We start from the raw sequence: 14,897 nt of genomic DNA on the forward strand, positions 1-14,897 counted from the left end.
TTCTATTTTTAATATGAAGAGCGTTTACAAAGTTTTGGTTTTTAGACATTTAATACAATTAGAAAGTAAATAGATGTTAAAAAGAAAATATTTATAAGTTCATGTTAAAAAATCAGTTACTTTCTTCAAATATTTTGATGAATTAAAATTGTTATTGATTTTAACGAATTTTTTTCTCTCTCTCATTAATGATTGGTTGGTTAAGTTGAGATGGTATTGTTTCAATCAAAGGTATATCGTGGAGTGTATAAACAATTTTTTCGGAGTTTTTTGATGACATCTGTCGGCGAAATGGCTGGTTGAATGAGATGCGTTTTTTTTACTGGCGGACACGATTTCTCATGTTTGGATCTTCTGAAACATAAAAATCCAATTTATTCTTAAAAAGTACGTGAATGGTTATCGTCCCTACTAGAATCATGAAAAAATGTTGATAAATAAAAAAGTAATTAACGTTTTAATTTTTCCCCATATTTTTTTTACATAAATTTTGTCATAACATTTAAATTAAATTTTGTCATAAAAAATTATGAATCTAGTAAGGACCATAGCCAGGCGTTTTGTGAACATTTGGTAGTTCGACCGGAGTCATGTCCGTCAGTTTAAAAAAATGGGTTGAGAAAAACGCGTTTAAAGTTTAAGGTACTGAGAAAGCATACAAAGATGGACATAAACGTAGAAAAGAACAGAAAATGCAAAAATTTAAAAAAGATTACCCTACTGACCCCTTAAACTGGGATCCATTTTTTAAAGCTTTATCAGGGTTTATATCCGTTCTTTTTGCTGACCATATTCTTGGTGGTAAAAATGCCTTATAAATTCTATCTATTTACTATCGAGCAAATCAAAATACGTTGAGGCATACATATTTGTCGTTATGTAGCATATTAGAGTTCTTCTTTTATTCTTTGTTTTTTCGTGTTCGAAACACAGTCAAATTTCCTAATACGGACACAGGAATAAAGAATTTTATTGATATCCCAAACCGTTTTTGTTATATTAAAAAAAAAAAAAACAAAAAAACTTTCGGAGTGTTCTTATTGAAAAACTTGACGGATTTGAAGAAATCCGTTCGCTACACTCTCTCCTCTATATTATATTTTCAAAAAAGTTAGGGTTCTTTACCAAAACGCCATTAAAATAATCCAAGATGTAAAAAAATTATCTAAAAAGTTATTTACATATCCCGGTCAAATAATTAGAAGGAACAATAAAATAATATCGATTTTTTCTTGTCTTTTATGATTAAAAGAACTGAAAAATTTGTCAAAAACTATTTTGTAGTAGACACCAAATGTAATGTTTCTTTTCAATGAATCAAGTTAACTTTTGAGGCAAGTAATGAAAAAACTATCATGGTCGCCAGTCTGGTACTTCGCTACTCAGTAAAACGGTAATCTGTTAATTTTACAAAAACAAAACGCACCTAAAGAACTACCGAGTAACGACTGACGAATTAACAAAGCTAGTCTGAATACCCTTAATAATAGCTTCGTTAAAAACTATTTATATGTGCAAGAAATTATTTCAATACAAGTACATATTTTTTATTTATAAATCATTCAGGCATCAGTTCACCAGTTGTTTAGCACGGAGATACGAGTACATATCAATTTTATCCCATTTGGCTAATTGAAATTAATAATTTATTTAATTTTTTTTTAATTGAAACAGGAAATTTAGTCGGTATATCACTTTAAAACAATAATATCGGATGCTGTTTTATAAGCACAGAAAAGCTAATTTGTGTCTTACTCATTAAACATAATAAATAATAAAAACTATAATTATAATTAGATAATATAATTTAGTTTACTTCTGCTTACTAAAACCATAAAAAAAGCCAAATTGAAAAAAATCTCGAACGAACGAAAAGACCGAAAAAAATTTAAGGAAAGTATAGTGGTAAGGTTTGTGTGGCCACGAGTGTATGTATAACTTTTCGAATTATTCGATTCGAAAATTCCATTCGGATGATATCATTAATTTAAAAATGTTAGTATTAGAAAAAAGTCGCATGGTAGCGCCGCCCGCTCGGCCGGGTTACATAAATTTCAAGGATCTAACCCTGTTTGGATCGGTACCATAAGTAATAAGTTGATCTATCATTACTTTTATAGCAACACCTAGCAGCAGACTTGTTCCTTATCCTCCTGATCCGAGCTGGCATTGAGTCCAATCCGAACACAAAGGGACCTTTCTGGTACGTTTGCACCAAAAGGCCACTATAACTTTATGTTGGTTAAATACAACACTTACAATAGTTGGATCCATCTTAAGACCTGTTCAGACCTTAAGACACATAGGGAGTTTACACGTTATGTTGCCCAATACTGCGCAATACCCTCTCTATCCGAATGGGCAACAAGAAACCTGTACAATCCCACGGAGCTAAATAGGCAGCATAACTCCCAATCTGATCAATACCGACTTTTACAATTGAACTGAAACGGACTATCGAGCAAGATAGAAGAGATAGTTCATATTATGAACCGGGAAGGCATATCGATAGCTACGCTAAACAGCTAAATAGATACATAAAGATTGGAAGCTCGAAATATATATACTTTAATTTAGTTACTTGTTAATCAACAGGTTATCAGCGGACAATGATGCGCTTTGTGGTGGGAAAAGATTGGTACTAAGCGCCTTTAACGTTTACCTCTATCTTTAGCACTTCTTTGACATTCTTCACAATGGGTACGACCTATACTAACGCAAACTGGGTCGTCTTTGAATGCTTCGAATTTGATGCTGAACAATAATTCCGCAATGTAATCGCTGCTGCTACTGCTCGCTTTATTCTCGTTCGTAGGATTAAAAATATGTGACAAATTTTTCAAGCTGACGCCAAACTTACCAAATAAGAGAGAGCGACTCCTTACTCAACAAGGTCCTCAATTTGTCACTGACCACCCTTCACAAACCCGATCTGTGCAAAATCGGAAGGGTGGACCCACTGCTGAAACTTGGGAAGCCTGCCAACCTAAGGGAGTCTTATCGCCTAATAACTCTCTTTTCTCCGATAGTGAAAACTTTTGAGGCTTTGCTACTCCTGACCTGAGCCTAACTGAAAACCAGCACGAATTCCTTAAAGTGAACATGTGTTCAAAAGTGAACGCCTATCTCCTAGAACGTTTTCCCTTCCCCAACGATAAACAGCGCTAAAATTTTAGGTGTCACTTTCGACAGTCTATACTTCCTCACTCCGCACACGACGCGATTTTAACAAAAGTATAGAGCCGAAACAAGATCCTTAAGTCGCTAGTCGCCAACACTTGGGACAAGGACAAAGATACGTTGTTGATAACATACAAGGCAATCGGCCGGCCGATCATTAACTTCTTCTTCTTTACTGGCGTAGACAACACTTACGTGATTATAGCCAAGTTAACAACAGCGCGTCAGTCGTTTCTTCCTTTCACAAAGTGCGCCAATTTTCACACGAAAGTCCTGACATGACCTAGTCAGTGCAGCCGCTGTCTCTTGATTTGCTGAACTATGTCAATGCCGTCGTATATCTCATACAGCTCATCGTTCCATCGAATGTGATATTCGTTGTGGAAAACACGCACATATCAATATTATCGGCATACGCCAGCACCTGTACACTTTTATAGAAGATGGTACCTTCTCTATTTAGTTCTGCAGCTCGAACTATTTTCTCCAGGAGCAGGTTGAAAAAGTCGCACGATAAGGAATCGCCTTGTCTGAAACCTCGTTTGGTATCGGAGTGGTCCTTCCCGATCCTGATGGAGCTTTTGATATTACTCAACGTCAGTTTACACAGACGCATTAATTTTGCGGGGATACCAAATTCAGACATCGCATATATAAAATTTAAAGAACTATCTTAATATATATGTATGTGTGCATGTTCATATATATGGAGCACATTGTTTATGCTCCATGGCATGGCATATGAATGCATACGTGCCTTATATAAATGTGTCGATGGCTTAATATAGAAGAGGCGTGTCTACACTTTTCGCTACTTTTCAGGAGAAGGAAAAAACTGAATGAAGCCTTAAAAACTTAAGATGCAAAAACATTTCTATTGCAATTTTTATTCAAAACAGGTAACAAATTCAATTGTGGTATAATTTTGTTATTATTTTTAATTTCTTTGAAGTTATGTATTTGAGATAGGGCTTTATGTTATTATTTTTCTTGAAAATAAATTTAAGTTAGGGCTTTTTGTCGTAAGTTAAAATTAGGACAAATTTATATAATAATTCATGTTTGAAGTAAAATAAATAAATAATTAAAACTAAAATATATATTTCAAGGCAGATGTTATTATACTGAAAACCAATTAGGTTTTATAAGGTAAATTAACATAAAAATTGCGGCAATCTGCTGGAAGAAATTTTTTTAGATCTTGCAAATGGTCCCACCTTTTTTTAGATATGGCTATTTTCTCTTTATAAAGACAATCGGGGGACACATTTTCAATCGGAAACCTCGATCTCTGTGGGAGTAACTGATATTCATCTGTTACATTTGTTTTAAAATAACTTGAACCTGACGAGTCATACGCCAAGGCTCGAAGCATGCTTACTGTATGATCTCCAATGCCCCTGCCTGTAATTTAAGAAAAATATATACACTTATGCTCACATAATTAAATCACGCAAGTAACAGAACGAAAGTTTATTCAAAGCAAATTCTATGGTACAGAAATGAAACTTAATTTTACAAAAAATGAATGAAATTTTAATTCAGTTCAAAACAGAATACTTATTTTTTATTTAACTTCTAAAATAATAAAAATATTGCGTTCATTCGCTTAGCCTTACCTAAGACTAATACTTAGTTGGATAACCTTTATTACGTAGCACCTCAGTACATCGCTTAGGCATTGTTTGGACTAAAGTAGCATATTGAGCTGGACTTATTTTGTACCACTCTGCCTGTATTATTTCCCATAAAGAATCTTTGTTGCGAGGTTTTCGTGCAGCTACGGCTCCTTTTATAATCCCCCATAGGTTTTCTATGGGGTTTAGGTCCGGACTTTGAGCTGGCCAATCCAGAATTTTAATATTTCGACTACGTATCCAAGTTTTAACGACCCGCGAGCAGTGTTTGGGGTCGTTATCGTACTGGAAAATCCAAGCTAAGGGTAAGTTGTCCACATAATCACCGTCTAAATTGTTCTCCAGTATTCCTTTGTACATTTCACTTGTCATTTTCCCGTCTATTTTAACAATCAGGCCAACGCCTGATGACGTGAAGCAACCCCACACCATCACCGATGAACCGCCATGTTTCACGGTTTTTTTAGTGTATTTGGGATTGAGTTCTTGYAAAGGGGGTCGTCTTACATATGGTTTCCCATCATTACCAAATACATTAAATTTGGATTCGTCACTCCAAACCACCAAATTCCAAAATTTAGAGTCCTTCCAGAGATGGTCTTTAGCAAACGCTTTTCGCTTTTCAATATTTTTTTTTTTTTTGGAACGTTAGGTTTTCGTCTTACTAAACGGCCATTCAATGAATTTTCTTGTAGTCGTCTTCGTACAGTTTGCGCAGATATTTGTACGCCGTGGTATTGCTCTAATTGAGCCCTAATTTCTGTGGAGGTTAAAAATGGATCAGACTTACTTAGCCTTACTAAGGCCCTACCGTTAGAACGGGTGGTCTTTCTTGGCTTTTTACGCGGTAAATTTTCAAAAGTCTTTTTTTTTATAAAATTGAACAGCGTTATTAATTTTGCCTCGAGAAAATCCTAAAACATCTACAACTTCGGCAATATTTTGATATTTTTGAAAACATACCCATATGACCCTTCTTTCGCTTGAAGTTGTGCTTTTATTAAAAACATCTTAATTTAGTAAAAAAGAACAATATTGATGTACATTGTGGCGAAAAAATTTTAATTTACCCGTTTCAAACAGAATGACTTAATTATATGAGCACAAGTGTATATCTAAAGAGTTGTTTCAGTGTGCAATATTCACCTGGTCGTATTGATGTGTATATCTTTGAAATATTTTCGAAATTTAAAAAATAATCACCACCACAAATGGTGCGCTTGTAGAGGTGCTGGAACTTTTCTAGATTCCTTAATGAGTTGAACAAATTGAGAAGGCAACTTTATTTGTTTTTTATTTATTTTTCTCTCTATAAGGGAAGGCGATGCATCACATTCCATTTGCGTATGACCACTTATTAAAAACTTCTGTTCAATTGTTATTTCGCTTTCCTTTGAAAAATTCAACAAGGCGTTAGACAGAACAGTATTACAATTTTGGTGAAAGCAACCATCGGAGTAAATAATAATATGTTGGATTTCAGGCGATCGAGCATGGAAATTCCTTAAGTGCTTAATAATACATGTAGCAAAAACGGAAGAGACTAAATTTCCATCTGTTTCGTCCCACACATAATTATCTGATTCATGCGTTACAATATTATAGACAGTAAAGTTATGTAGTTGAAGCTTCATTTTGTAATATGCAGCACTCGCGTTTAGTTCAGGCACTAATTTAACTGCCTGCACATCCATACAGAATACTGCACATAGTCCGGATTCAGCATTTTTGATATCGTTTTGTTTTTCTGTTTTTCGCGTTTTTCCGATTTCTTCTCTATGTTTTTCGTATAGCTCATCGGAAACATTATTAGCCTTATGTGATATGCATAAATTGCACTGATCTTTTCTTGGCTTAAAAATAGAATCATTTAATTCCTTATTAATTGCGTAAATATTGGGTACGACAATTTTAGGCGTCCATTTTCTTTTTCGGATTCACGCTCGTTGACATAAAGCTTGTAAATCTCCCGATATGAGGAAAAATCCGATTCGAAGTAAAACTTTTTGCTATCTTTTCGACAATAATGTGACTCCATTTTTGGCAACTCCTCTAGCAATTTTTTTAGAAAGTCACGTCGGTTTTTGTTGCGCTGATCTTTAACTGATGATCGCTTAGCATTTTTGCGCCAAATTAAAGCTTTATCGGGACTGCTAATCCAATATTTTCCTTTACTCCTAGTGTTGAATAAAACATTTCACGACACACTTGTAACCGCTTTGAATTATGACTCAAGAAATATGATATGGACTGATTCCGTCTCGAATTTTCAGAGGTTTTCCTTTTTGTTTCAGAAAAGCTTGTAAGACCTGCAAAATACTACCTCTTTTGCTCCCAGGACATCTCCCAAAACAAACTAAAAATTTCTTTTCGAGTGGACTCACTAAACGTCGAACACTTTCTCACCGCACTTTTTACACAAAATCGTGATGAACATGGCCTAGAAGGTTTTTGACAAAGTTCTTTTTTTAATATACCCAAATATTCCACGCCTTCCATTCTTTTTCTTTTATTTCCATTTTGTTTTCATTCGGATTTGTTAGCAGTATTTTTCCTTTTTGGAACACCATCTGAATCAGAATTTTCTTTTGCACAATTTATGTTATTAAAACTTTCAATCAAAAAACTGTTTCCAACACAAAAACGTTAATTGAACTGACACAAAAAACAAAAACGTACCGACAAACGCAACGTAGCACAGAAAATATGCTTGTGCTAGACAAACTCGGTCAAATCCCGTTTTCTTTTAAAGTAAATACAAAAGCAAAACAATAAGAATAAGAATAAGAATAAGAATAGATACAAAATGTAGTGCGATTTCTGTTGTGGCTTTGATTGTATGTCTATTTTACATTCAACTTTAAATGACTTAGGGCTTTTTTCTTTAAAAAAAAAAACTTGGAAAGAGTTAGGGCTCTTTTTATATGACTATAAATCCTAATTTTTTAAGGCGAGGAGTATTTGGCAGTGGTCTACCAGAATACATTACAAACGCCATTTCGAAAAAAATGTAGATACGCCTTTTCTATATTAAGCCAACGGTATGTATCCTTATGCGTTTGTTTATGTATTTGCTTTGTACTGCCTCAGCATTGGCGAAGATAAACCTGTTAAATATATTTGAACATATTGCTGAGGGAAAAAGTAATTATTGAATATTAGTGGACTTTAAAATAGTGAGAATTACACAGTTTCATATCTTATCTAATATGTTGAATATTCTTAAGTATAATAAAATTCAATATATTGATGCGTACTGAATGACCTTTGGTATCAATGTAGATGTTCATTTTTGAACAAGTTTATACTATATATAAATTTAATTAAATCTGTAATGTTAGAATGTGTTACATATGTTGTAGGAAAGATTGGAGTGAATAAAAATTTTTGGCTGCATTTCTGATGCCATTTATGTTGATGCTATTTATAAGTTTTAAGGGAGATGTAGTTGCTAATTTTGCTTCGTGGCCTGCTAGAGTTTTCCCTTGTATGCCGATATGACTGAGTGTCATTGAGAGTTTAACTTTTCCTATTTATATATTACCGATAAGTATATCTCTGATGTGGTGAGAAAAATTTACGTCGAGGACAGCTTTGGGCACCGATAAGGAGTCATTGAAGATTATATGCTTGTCTCTACTCCTTATTGATATCTGGTAAGCTGTTGCTCCTGCTGTAAAAACTGAGGCGAAAGATAATAGTATAGCAGACATAATTGTTGTATAGTAACAACGCTGAAGGCAACGATTTTATTGTGCTTAGAATCATCAGTGTATAGTGTTTTCCAATTAGTGTAATTGCTTAAAATTTCCAAAGGGTTCTAAATAAGCGTTAAGTGGTGTACTTTCTTTTTTACAATGACGTAAGATTGGTGTGATAACAGGAACATCCATTTCTTTTGCCGCATCTATTAGCTTTTGTAAGGCTGGAACTTTTTTATACTTACCCTTTATTATATTTTTTAGGGCAGCTTTGATAGTGGATCCTTCTGCGAAGGTTTTTAATTATTTTTACAAAATTTTATATTTTTAAATTTTTTGAACTTGAGAAATGCCCAAAATATAAACTAAGTGAGTCTAAGACTTTCATCGGTTGACGGCTTCGTCGAACAATGAATTTAAACCCTTTCGTTAATTTTTAATATATTATAATTAATTAAAATCGTTTACTAATTTTTTGTATAAAATGTTATCTTGCAAAAGTTGTTTAACATCTCAGAATATTTAATTTAATTGTTTATATTTTAAATCGCAAAGGCAAAAATGAAAATTTACCGTATAACTATCAAATCACTCTTATTAGTAAACGAAAATAAAAATCAAGATACAACGATTTTTTTGTCAAGATAAAAAAAAATCAAGTTTTTTACATACTTATGTAGTCTTCAAAAAAAGAAAAATTTCTATTACTACATCACATATACCCGACCCTTCGTAATAACTTTTTTTTGGAAAATATTATGCAATAACTTTTTTTTCTTTCCCTGATTTTAAATGAAGTAATATCGTCGGCGATTGTCTGGCTTTATTTTATCACACATCACTGCATGTATTTCATTAAATGAGTAGGCGCATGACACTAAACAGCACTTTGCATGCCCAATGAAATCAACTCAATTAAGTCCCCATTCCCTCTAAGCTGCTACATAAAGACGAGGTGGGCGTCATTGGGCCACCGGAGGGGGAGATGTATCATGAAATGAAAGGGCAGCAAGACTCACTTGCCCTCTTCCTCCGAAGAAGAAGTCGTGTGCAGAGTTCAATTTAAAAAATATTAAAAGTTCGATGTTTACATCTCAACGTTTATATGAGGGCAAGTTGAATGTCAAATGGAGTGATCTGCTCATCTCTGATACAGACAAAGACGGGATTCATAAAAAAGAAGAAGGAAATTATAAAAAATTTGTAGCTCCCGTTTTTAATTTGATTACACAAAATTATCAAAGCAAGAAAATTGACTTACACTGTCGCCGTCCGTTTCTTTTTTATGAGAATCTTTCTTGAGCATATTAGTACTGATCCATTTTATGTACTGCAGAGTGGATGCAAAATTTAGCGGCGAATTCGACGCGTTTTTTGCTATTATACTGTTTTGATCTACACTGTTTCTTGTTCGAAACTGTTTCTTTTTACCGGAGGACTTAGTTCGAATAACATTTTATTTAAAACAAGAAATTAATTAATGAATGTTTTGTGCGTACAAGAAAGAAAAATTGGACGAAAATAATACAGGTATTTACTACTTCCCGATAAGTTAGGAAATATCCCTTGTAATTCATAAATTTGGCCTTAAATATATTAATAGCGGGTATATAATAAAGAATTGGATAAGGGAATTCCCGCCATGAGTTTTACCTTGAAAATATTAAAAGTGTGTATTCTAAATATTGTTCTAACACAATCCTGGTAATCCCTTGTAAACAAAATATGAGATCAACATACAAATTAACTATGCCACACGCGAGTAGGTGCCAAAAAACGCTTCAAAATGCTTTTCTCGCATTGATCAGCTTTGGCATCGGCTCTGGTCAACGTCCACTTGGCGCTGCCTGTGCGATTTCAGATGAAAATGTACGCGCTCTCGACTCGGCTTTCAGGGTATACTCCTCAGACACACTTAGTTCCGTAACGACGCCACTTCGAAAAAACAAAGCGCAACGATTCAAAGCGAGGCCCTAGGCTGCCGGCAGAGTGGACGCTTAAAGCCGAGCCGAGCGCATTTTCGCATTTACCCAACACGCGAATTTACGCTCAGCTCGGCCTTGAGCTCCCGCTGGCACTCTTACTGCACTGCTGCCGGTGCATTTATACAAATGTATATTTGTGAATATAAGCATATTTACCAATTGGGATGAAAATATGTTTACTTTATACTTTCAGAATTAAAGAGTCTCAGCCTCCACAAAATCAAAAATGCTCGTGTACCTTAGCAGAAGGGAATGGAAAAAATATCACGGAACAAGAAAATATCATTTGCAATGTATCCTCCAAAGCCCCCAAGAAATTCATAGAAGAAGATGTTATGCACAAAACGCTGCTACGCCATTTGAAACATAATACAACAAATTCAAATGGTACTTCAACATGTCCCCGCTCATCGGTTAGTGATATTATTTACGACTATGAGATTAATAGCAATCCCACACCAAATGAATCACAAAGAAACAATAATGTATTAGACACTGAATATAGACCTTCACCAACACAAAACAGTGCTTGCTCATCATTTAAATATACCTTGACTTCGAATAGTATAGAACATCAGAATTCTATTAAACGACAGTTACATAACAAGTTCAAAAAATATTTAGAAGCCTCGCGTAAAATGAAGCCAAGTATTTACATCGTGGACACTTTACATAATCCTGACCCGCGGCAAGGCTTCCAACACGAAAATAATCGTATGGTGGACGTTGAAACTTTTTCTGCTGAGAAAAAAATGCCAAATAATAAACTTTCACATGAAACAGATGTTGAATGCATTGAAAAAATTGTTAATGATGCTAAAATAAATAATATCGAATCATCGGATGCACAGAAACAAGAAATGCCATTACACTCAAAGCAAAAGAAAAAGGATCGCCTTCGAAAATTATTGGCTGTCGCTACACCTTGGCATAAGATAAAAAATCATCGCCAACTTCGAAACCGTAAAATATTGTTGGTAAAAAGAATTAAAACAGCACCTAATAAAATTAAAAAGAGTGCAAAACCCAGTGTTAGTATTGTAAAATCTGAGCATTGCAGTATAATTTCAACATCCAAAAGCAATATATCTAAAACAAAGGGTCCCACATCAGAAAAAGTAAAGAATCAAGGTTATAAAAAAAAATACAAACGTGTTCATAAAGGTAAGCTAACAAATAAAGGCACACAATCTCCACCCGACACGTCTACTGAAAGTCCAGAATTGTATTGCATTTCATCGCCGATCCAAAAAGTCCAAACTACCTCGACTGGACGACGTCGACTTAGATCAAAATCGTTTCCAATGCTTTCATCAGTAGATTTAGCAAACAGCAGGAAAAATAATACCAAAATAAATCCCCCAATATGCAACCTTGATAATGACACCGTTGTTGTTTCATCAACAACCAATAGTTATGACGAGGCGACGTTACTGAAATTAAATAAAATTGATAGTCCTAGTCAAATATCACACGAGCTTAAATCGGATCAAAATGATATGGCCTGTGTTATTCGAACCAAAGATAGTAGTACCCAAAGCGCTTTACCCTTGGGTATTCATTTTCTCAGTACACCCAGTCACCAATTAAATAATCCTGTGAAACCGGTAAATGGTGCAATTGATTATATATATTATGAAATGGATGTGCTCATTATAGTTCAAGAAAGAACCGTTAGCTTTTGGAAGTCTTTTAAACTTATTAACGTTTTAGCCAAATCACAAAATTGCGAAAAATATTCTCATCGAATAAATAATGAAGACATGTATCGACCACCCTATTCTTCAGTTAGGGATGATACCTCACCGCAATGGCTGCCTTTAGGAGAGTGTCGACGCCTTTCTGCCGGTAAGTTTATTATGATTAAATAAAATATAAATCTCGCATTTGGCAAGACTCAAAGATGGCGATAGGGTTCCTGAAATATTTTCCAGGTGTATCAAATCTTAATATGAAAGATGTAAGGAAGTCCTATGTTCGAATATAAATGAACAAAGCTGAGGAAATACTATCGGGCATTAACAAAACATTATATTAAAATGGTTTCTCGAGAATTCAATAATCAATAAAAATTATAACTGCATAGTTCTCGGGATGCTGAAAAATTCATTATGTTTTTAACCATAATCACTCACTGTGAAAAAGTTCTCACTGTGAAAAAGTTCGATAGAAGACATTGATAGGTATCCTGATATTGATATATGGAATTCCTTCTAACAAGTCTGTAGCTTCTTTGTCTACAATATACTGCATCCATATACCAAAAAGGTGCTGTGTAGTATAAGAAAGCATGGCTTATTTCTGTGTACCTTGCCGCACTTTCACTACTTTTGAACATAACTCTTATATGAGGAGTGGACGTCCTGATTGATTAAACGTATTAGAGTTTTTTAAAGTTATCGCCCAATTGTATCTATTTTAGGCGTTAAGAAACACTGTTATGAATAAAACATGGTCTACAATTTTCATTGAGTTGGCCCAAATATTGGCGAATATATCCAGCATAAAGTCACCTATAAGTTCTAAAATCTTTATATTAGGTATATGGGGGCTCAGGAAAGTATTGACCCGATTCAACCCATTTTAGGCAGAATGAAATTATATTGCCAGAAAAGGATTCTGTGCGAATTTCAATTTCATATCTCACACATTGAACGATATTTTCGGTCAAAAGTCAACTACTGGTATCGAGTCCACGTGTTCGGTACCTAGGGGCTTGAACAGTTTTGGTTGGATTTGTGGATTTGTTGGTCAAAATGTGGTTTACTTTAAGGGCCTATATCAGTGTGACATTTTCAAATAATTTTTTTTTTTCTATTTGTTTTCGGTAGTTTATATTTCCATAAATATCCTGTGAAATCGGTAAGGTCGTATCTTGAATAGTTTTGGATGGCAAACTTTAAACGCGTTTTTCTCGAAACGAAATTTTTCGAAATTGCTGGTGTCAAAACTCAAAGAGAAATTAACCGATTGAGTTCAAATTAAAACTGAATATTTTTGATTGGTTGAAAATTGTTAATTTGGCATTAAAAAAACGACCTTTTTTTTTTTTTTTCAAAATTACGCAATTTTGTTAATTCTTGATATTTTTTCAAACATCGTAGGTCATTGTATAAGAAATATCTTTAAGTTCAATAAACTTTTAAAATTTTTTCAACTAATTATTCGACCGGAATCATGCCAGCAGTTGGGGCACTTTTTTTTTTGAGCACCTCAGAAGACAGCCCATAACTCCGTTATTTTACATCATTTTTATAAAAAGAAATTTTAAAATATAGCTGAAAATATACGTTCAAAGAAGTTCGAAATATTCCATCGCGTACTTTCTATTAAAAAAGATCACGAAAATCGCCTAATTTTTCATGCGTCACATTGGTATAACCACTTAAGGGAATTATTGCCGCAAAATTTTATTGCGTTATATTATTTAATTCTTTATTTGTGTACTGGAAAGTGAAATAATCAAATGGATGTTATATGGGAAGTAGGCGGGGTTGTAGTCCGATTTCGTTCATTTTCACAGAGTAAAATAGGAATATGAAAGGAATGTTACGTTCCAAATTGTATTAATAATTGTATAATTTTCACATCGGATAGAGCCCCTTGTACCATCGCTATACGACCCGTATATAATAATTTAGCAGGATATCAGTATTTAATTAACAAAATAAATAAATAAAGCAGTGCTCATTTTATGCAAGTGGCCAATAGGGTGGGTCGATTCGGGATTTCTAATAGTGCGGAAAAGTTGCCTTAGTACTTCCTGATTCCAATGCAACTTTTTGGTTTGAGATCGGATTGCATCTTCAACCCCAACTCCGGCCTTGAAATTTCGGAAATTCGCCTAAAATCGTGAAATTGTCTATCTAGCGCCTGATTTCGCCGAGTGCTATCACTCACATTCATTTCCCTGCGCCATACGACACGTTCGGAAAGGTCTCCACACAAATATTTTTTCATCGAGTTCCTTCACTCTTGTCGGTGATTTCGCCGAGTTCTATCACTTATATGCATTTCCCTGCGCCATACGACACGTTCGGACTGGTCTCCACATAAATATTTTTTCATGGAGTTCCTTCACTCTTGTCGTTGATTTCGCCGAGTGATATCACTTATATTCTCTCAACAGAACACAGAAATCAAAATGTCTGTATCTAAATTTAAATTTAGACAGAAATGTCCTGTKTTTGGCATATATCCGTACAATCTCTCTGAGTCCCAGTKACCTACTTACCAGGATGTTCTTTTGTGTTGTCAGTTTGAAAGATTTCGTATAGGGCGACTCCSAGGCGACAACTATGAACCTAGGAGTAAAGAGGTTACAGAAATAGTTGCAAAAAAGGTTGAAAATACTTTCAAAAAGTCATCTATTCCGATAGTTTCACACACCAGAG

At 34.4% G+C, this 14,897-nt stretch overlaps 1 protein-coding gene across 3 annotated transcripts in view; it reads left to right on the forward strand.

The window, feature by feature from the left end:
* The window catches only part of LOC108972795, a 45,264-nt gene that overhangs the window by 19,595 nt on the left and 10,772 nt on the right, over positions 1 to 14,897 (forward strand). For all 3 annotated transcript variants that reach the window (XM_018939598.1, XM_018939599.1, XM_018939600.1), the window contains exon 4: positions 10,697 to 12,351. In XM_018939598.1, coding sequence (XP_018795143.1) covers positions 10,697 to 12,351 — 1,655 coding nt within the window. The remainder of the gene's footprint in view (positions 1 to 10,696; positions 12,352 to 14,897) is intronic.

The sequence above is a fragment of the Bactrocera latifrons genome, unplaced genomic scaffold (assembly GCF_001853355.1).
Source record: "Bactrocera latifrons isolate USDA-ARS-PBARC rearing strain unplaced genomic scaffold, ASM185335v1 scaffold_426, whole genome shotgun sequence".
Lineage (NCBI taxonomy): Eukaryota > Metazoa > Arthropoda > Insecta > Diptera > Tephritidae > Bactrocera > Bactrocera latifrons.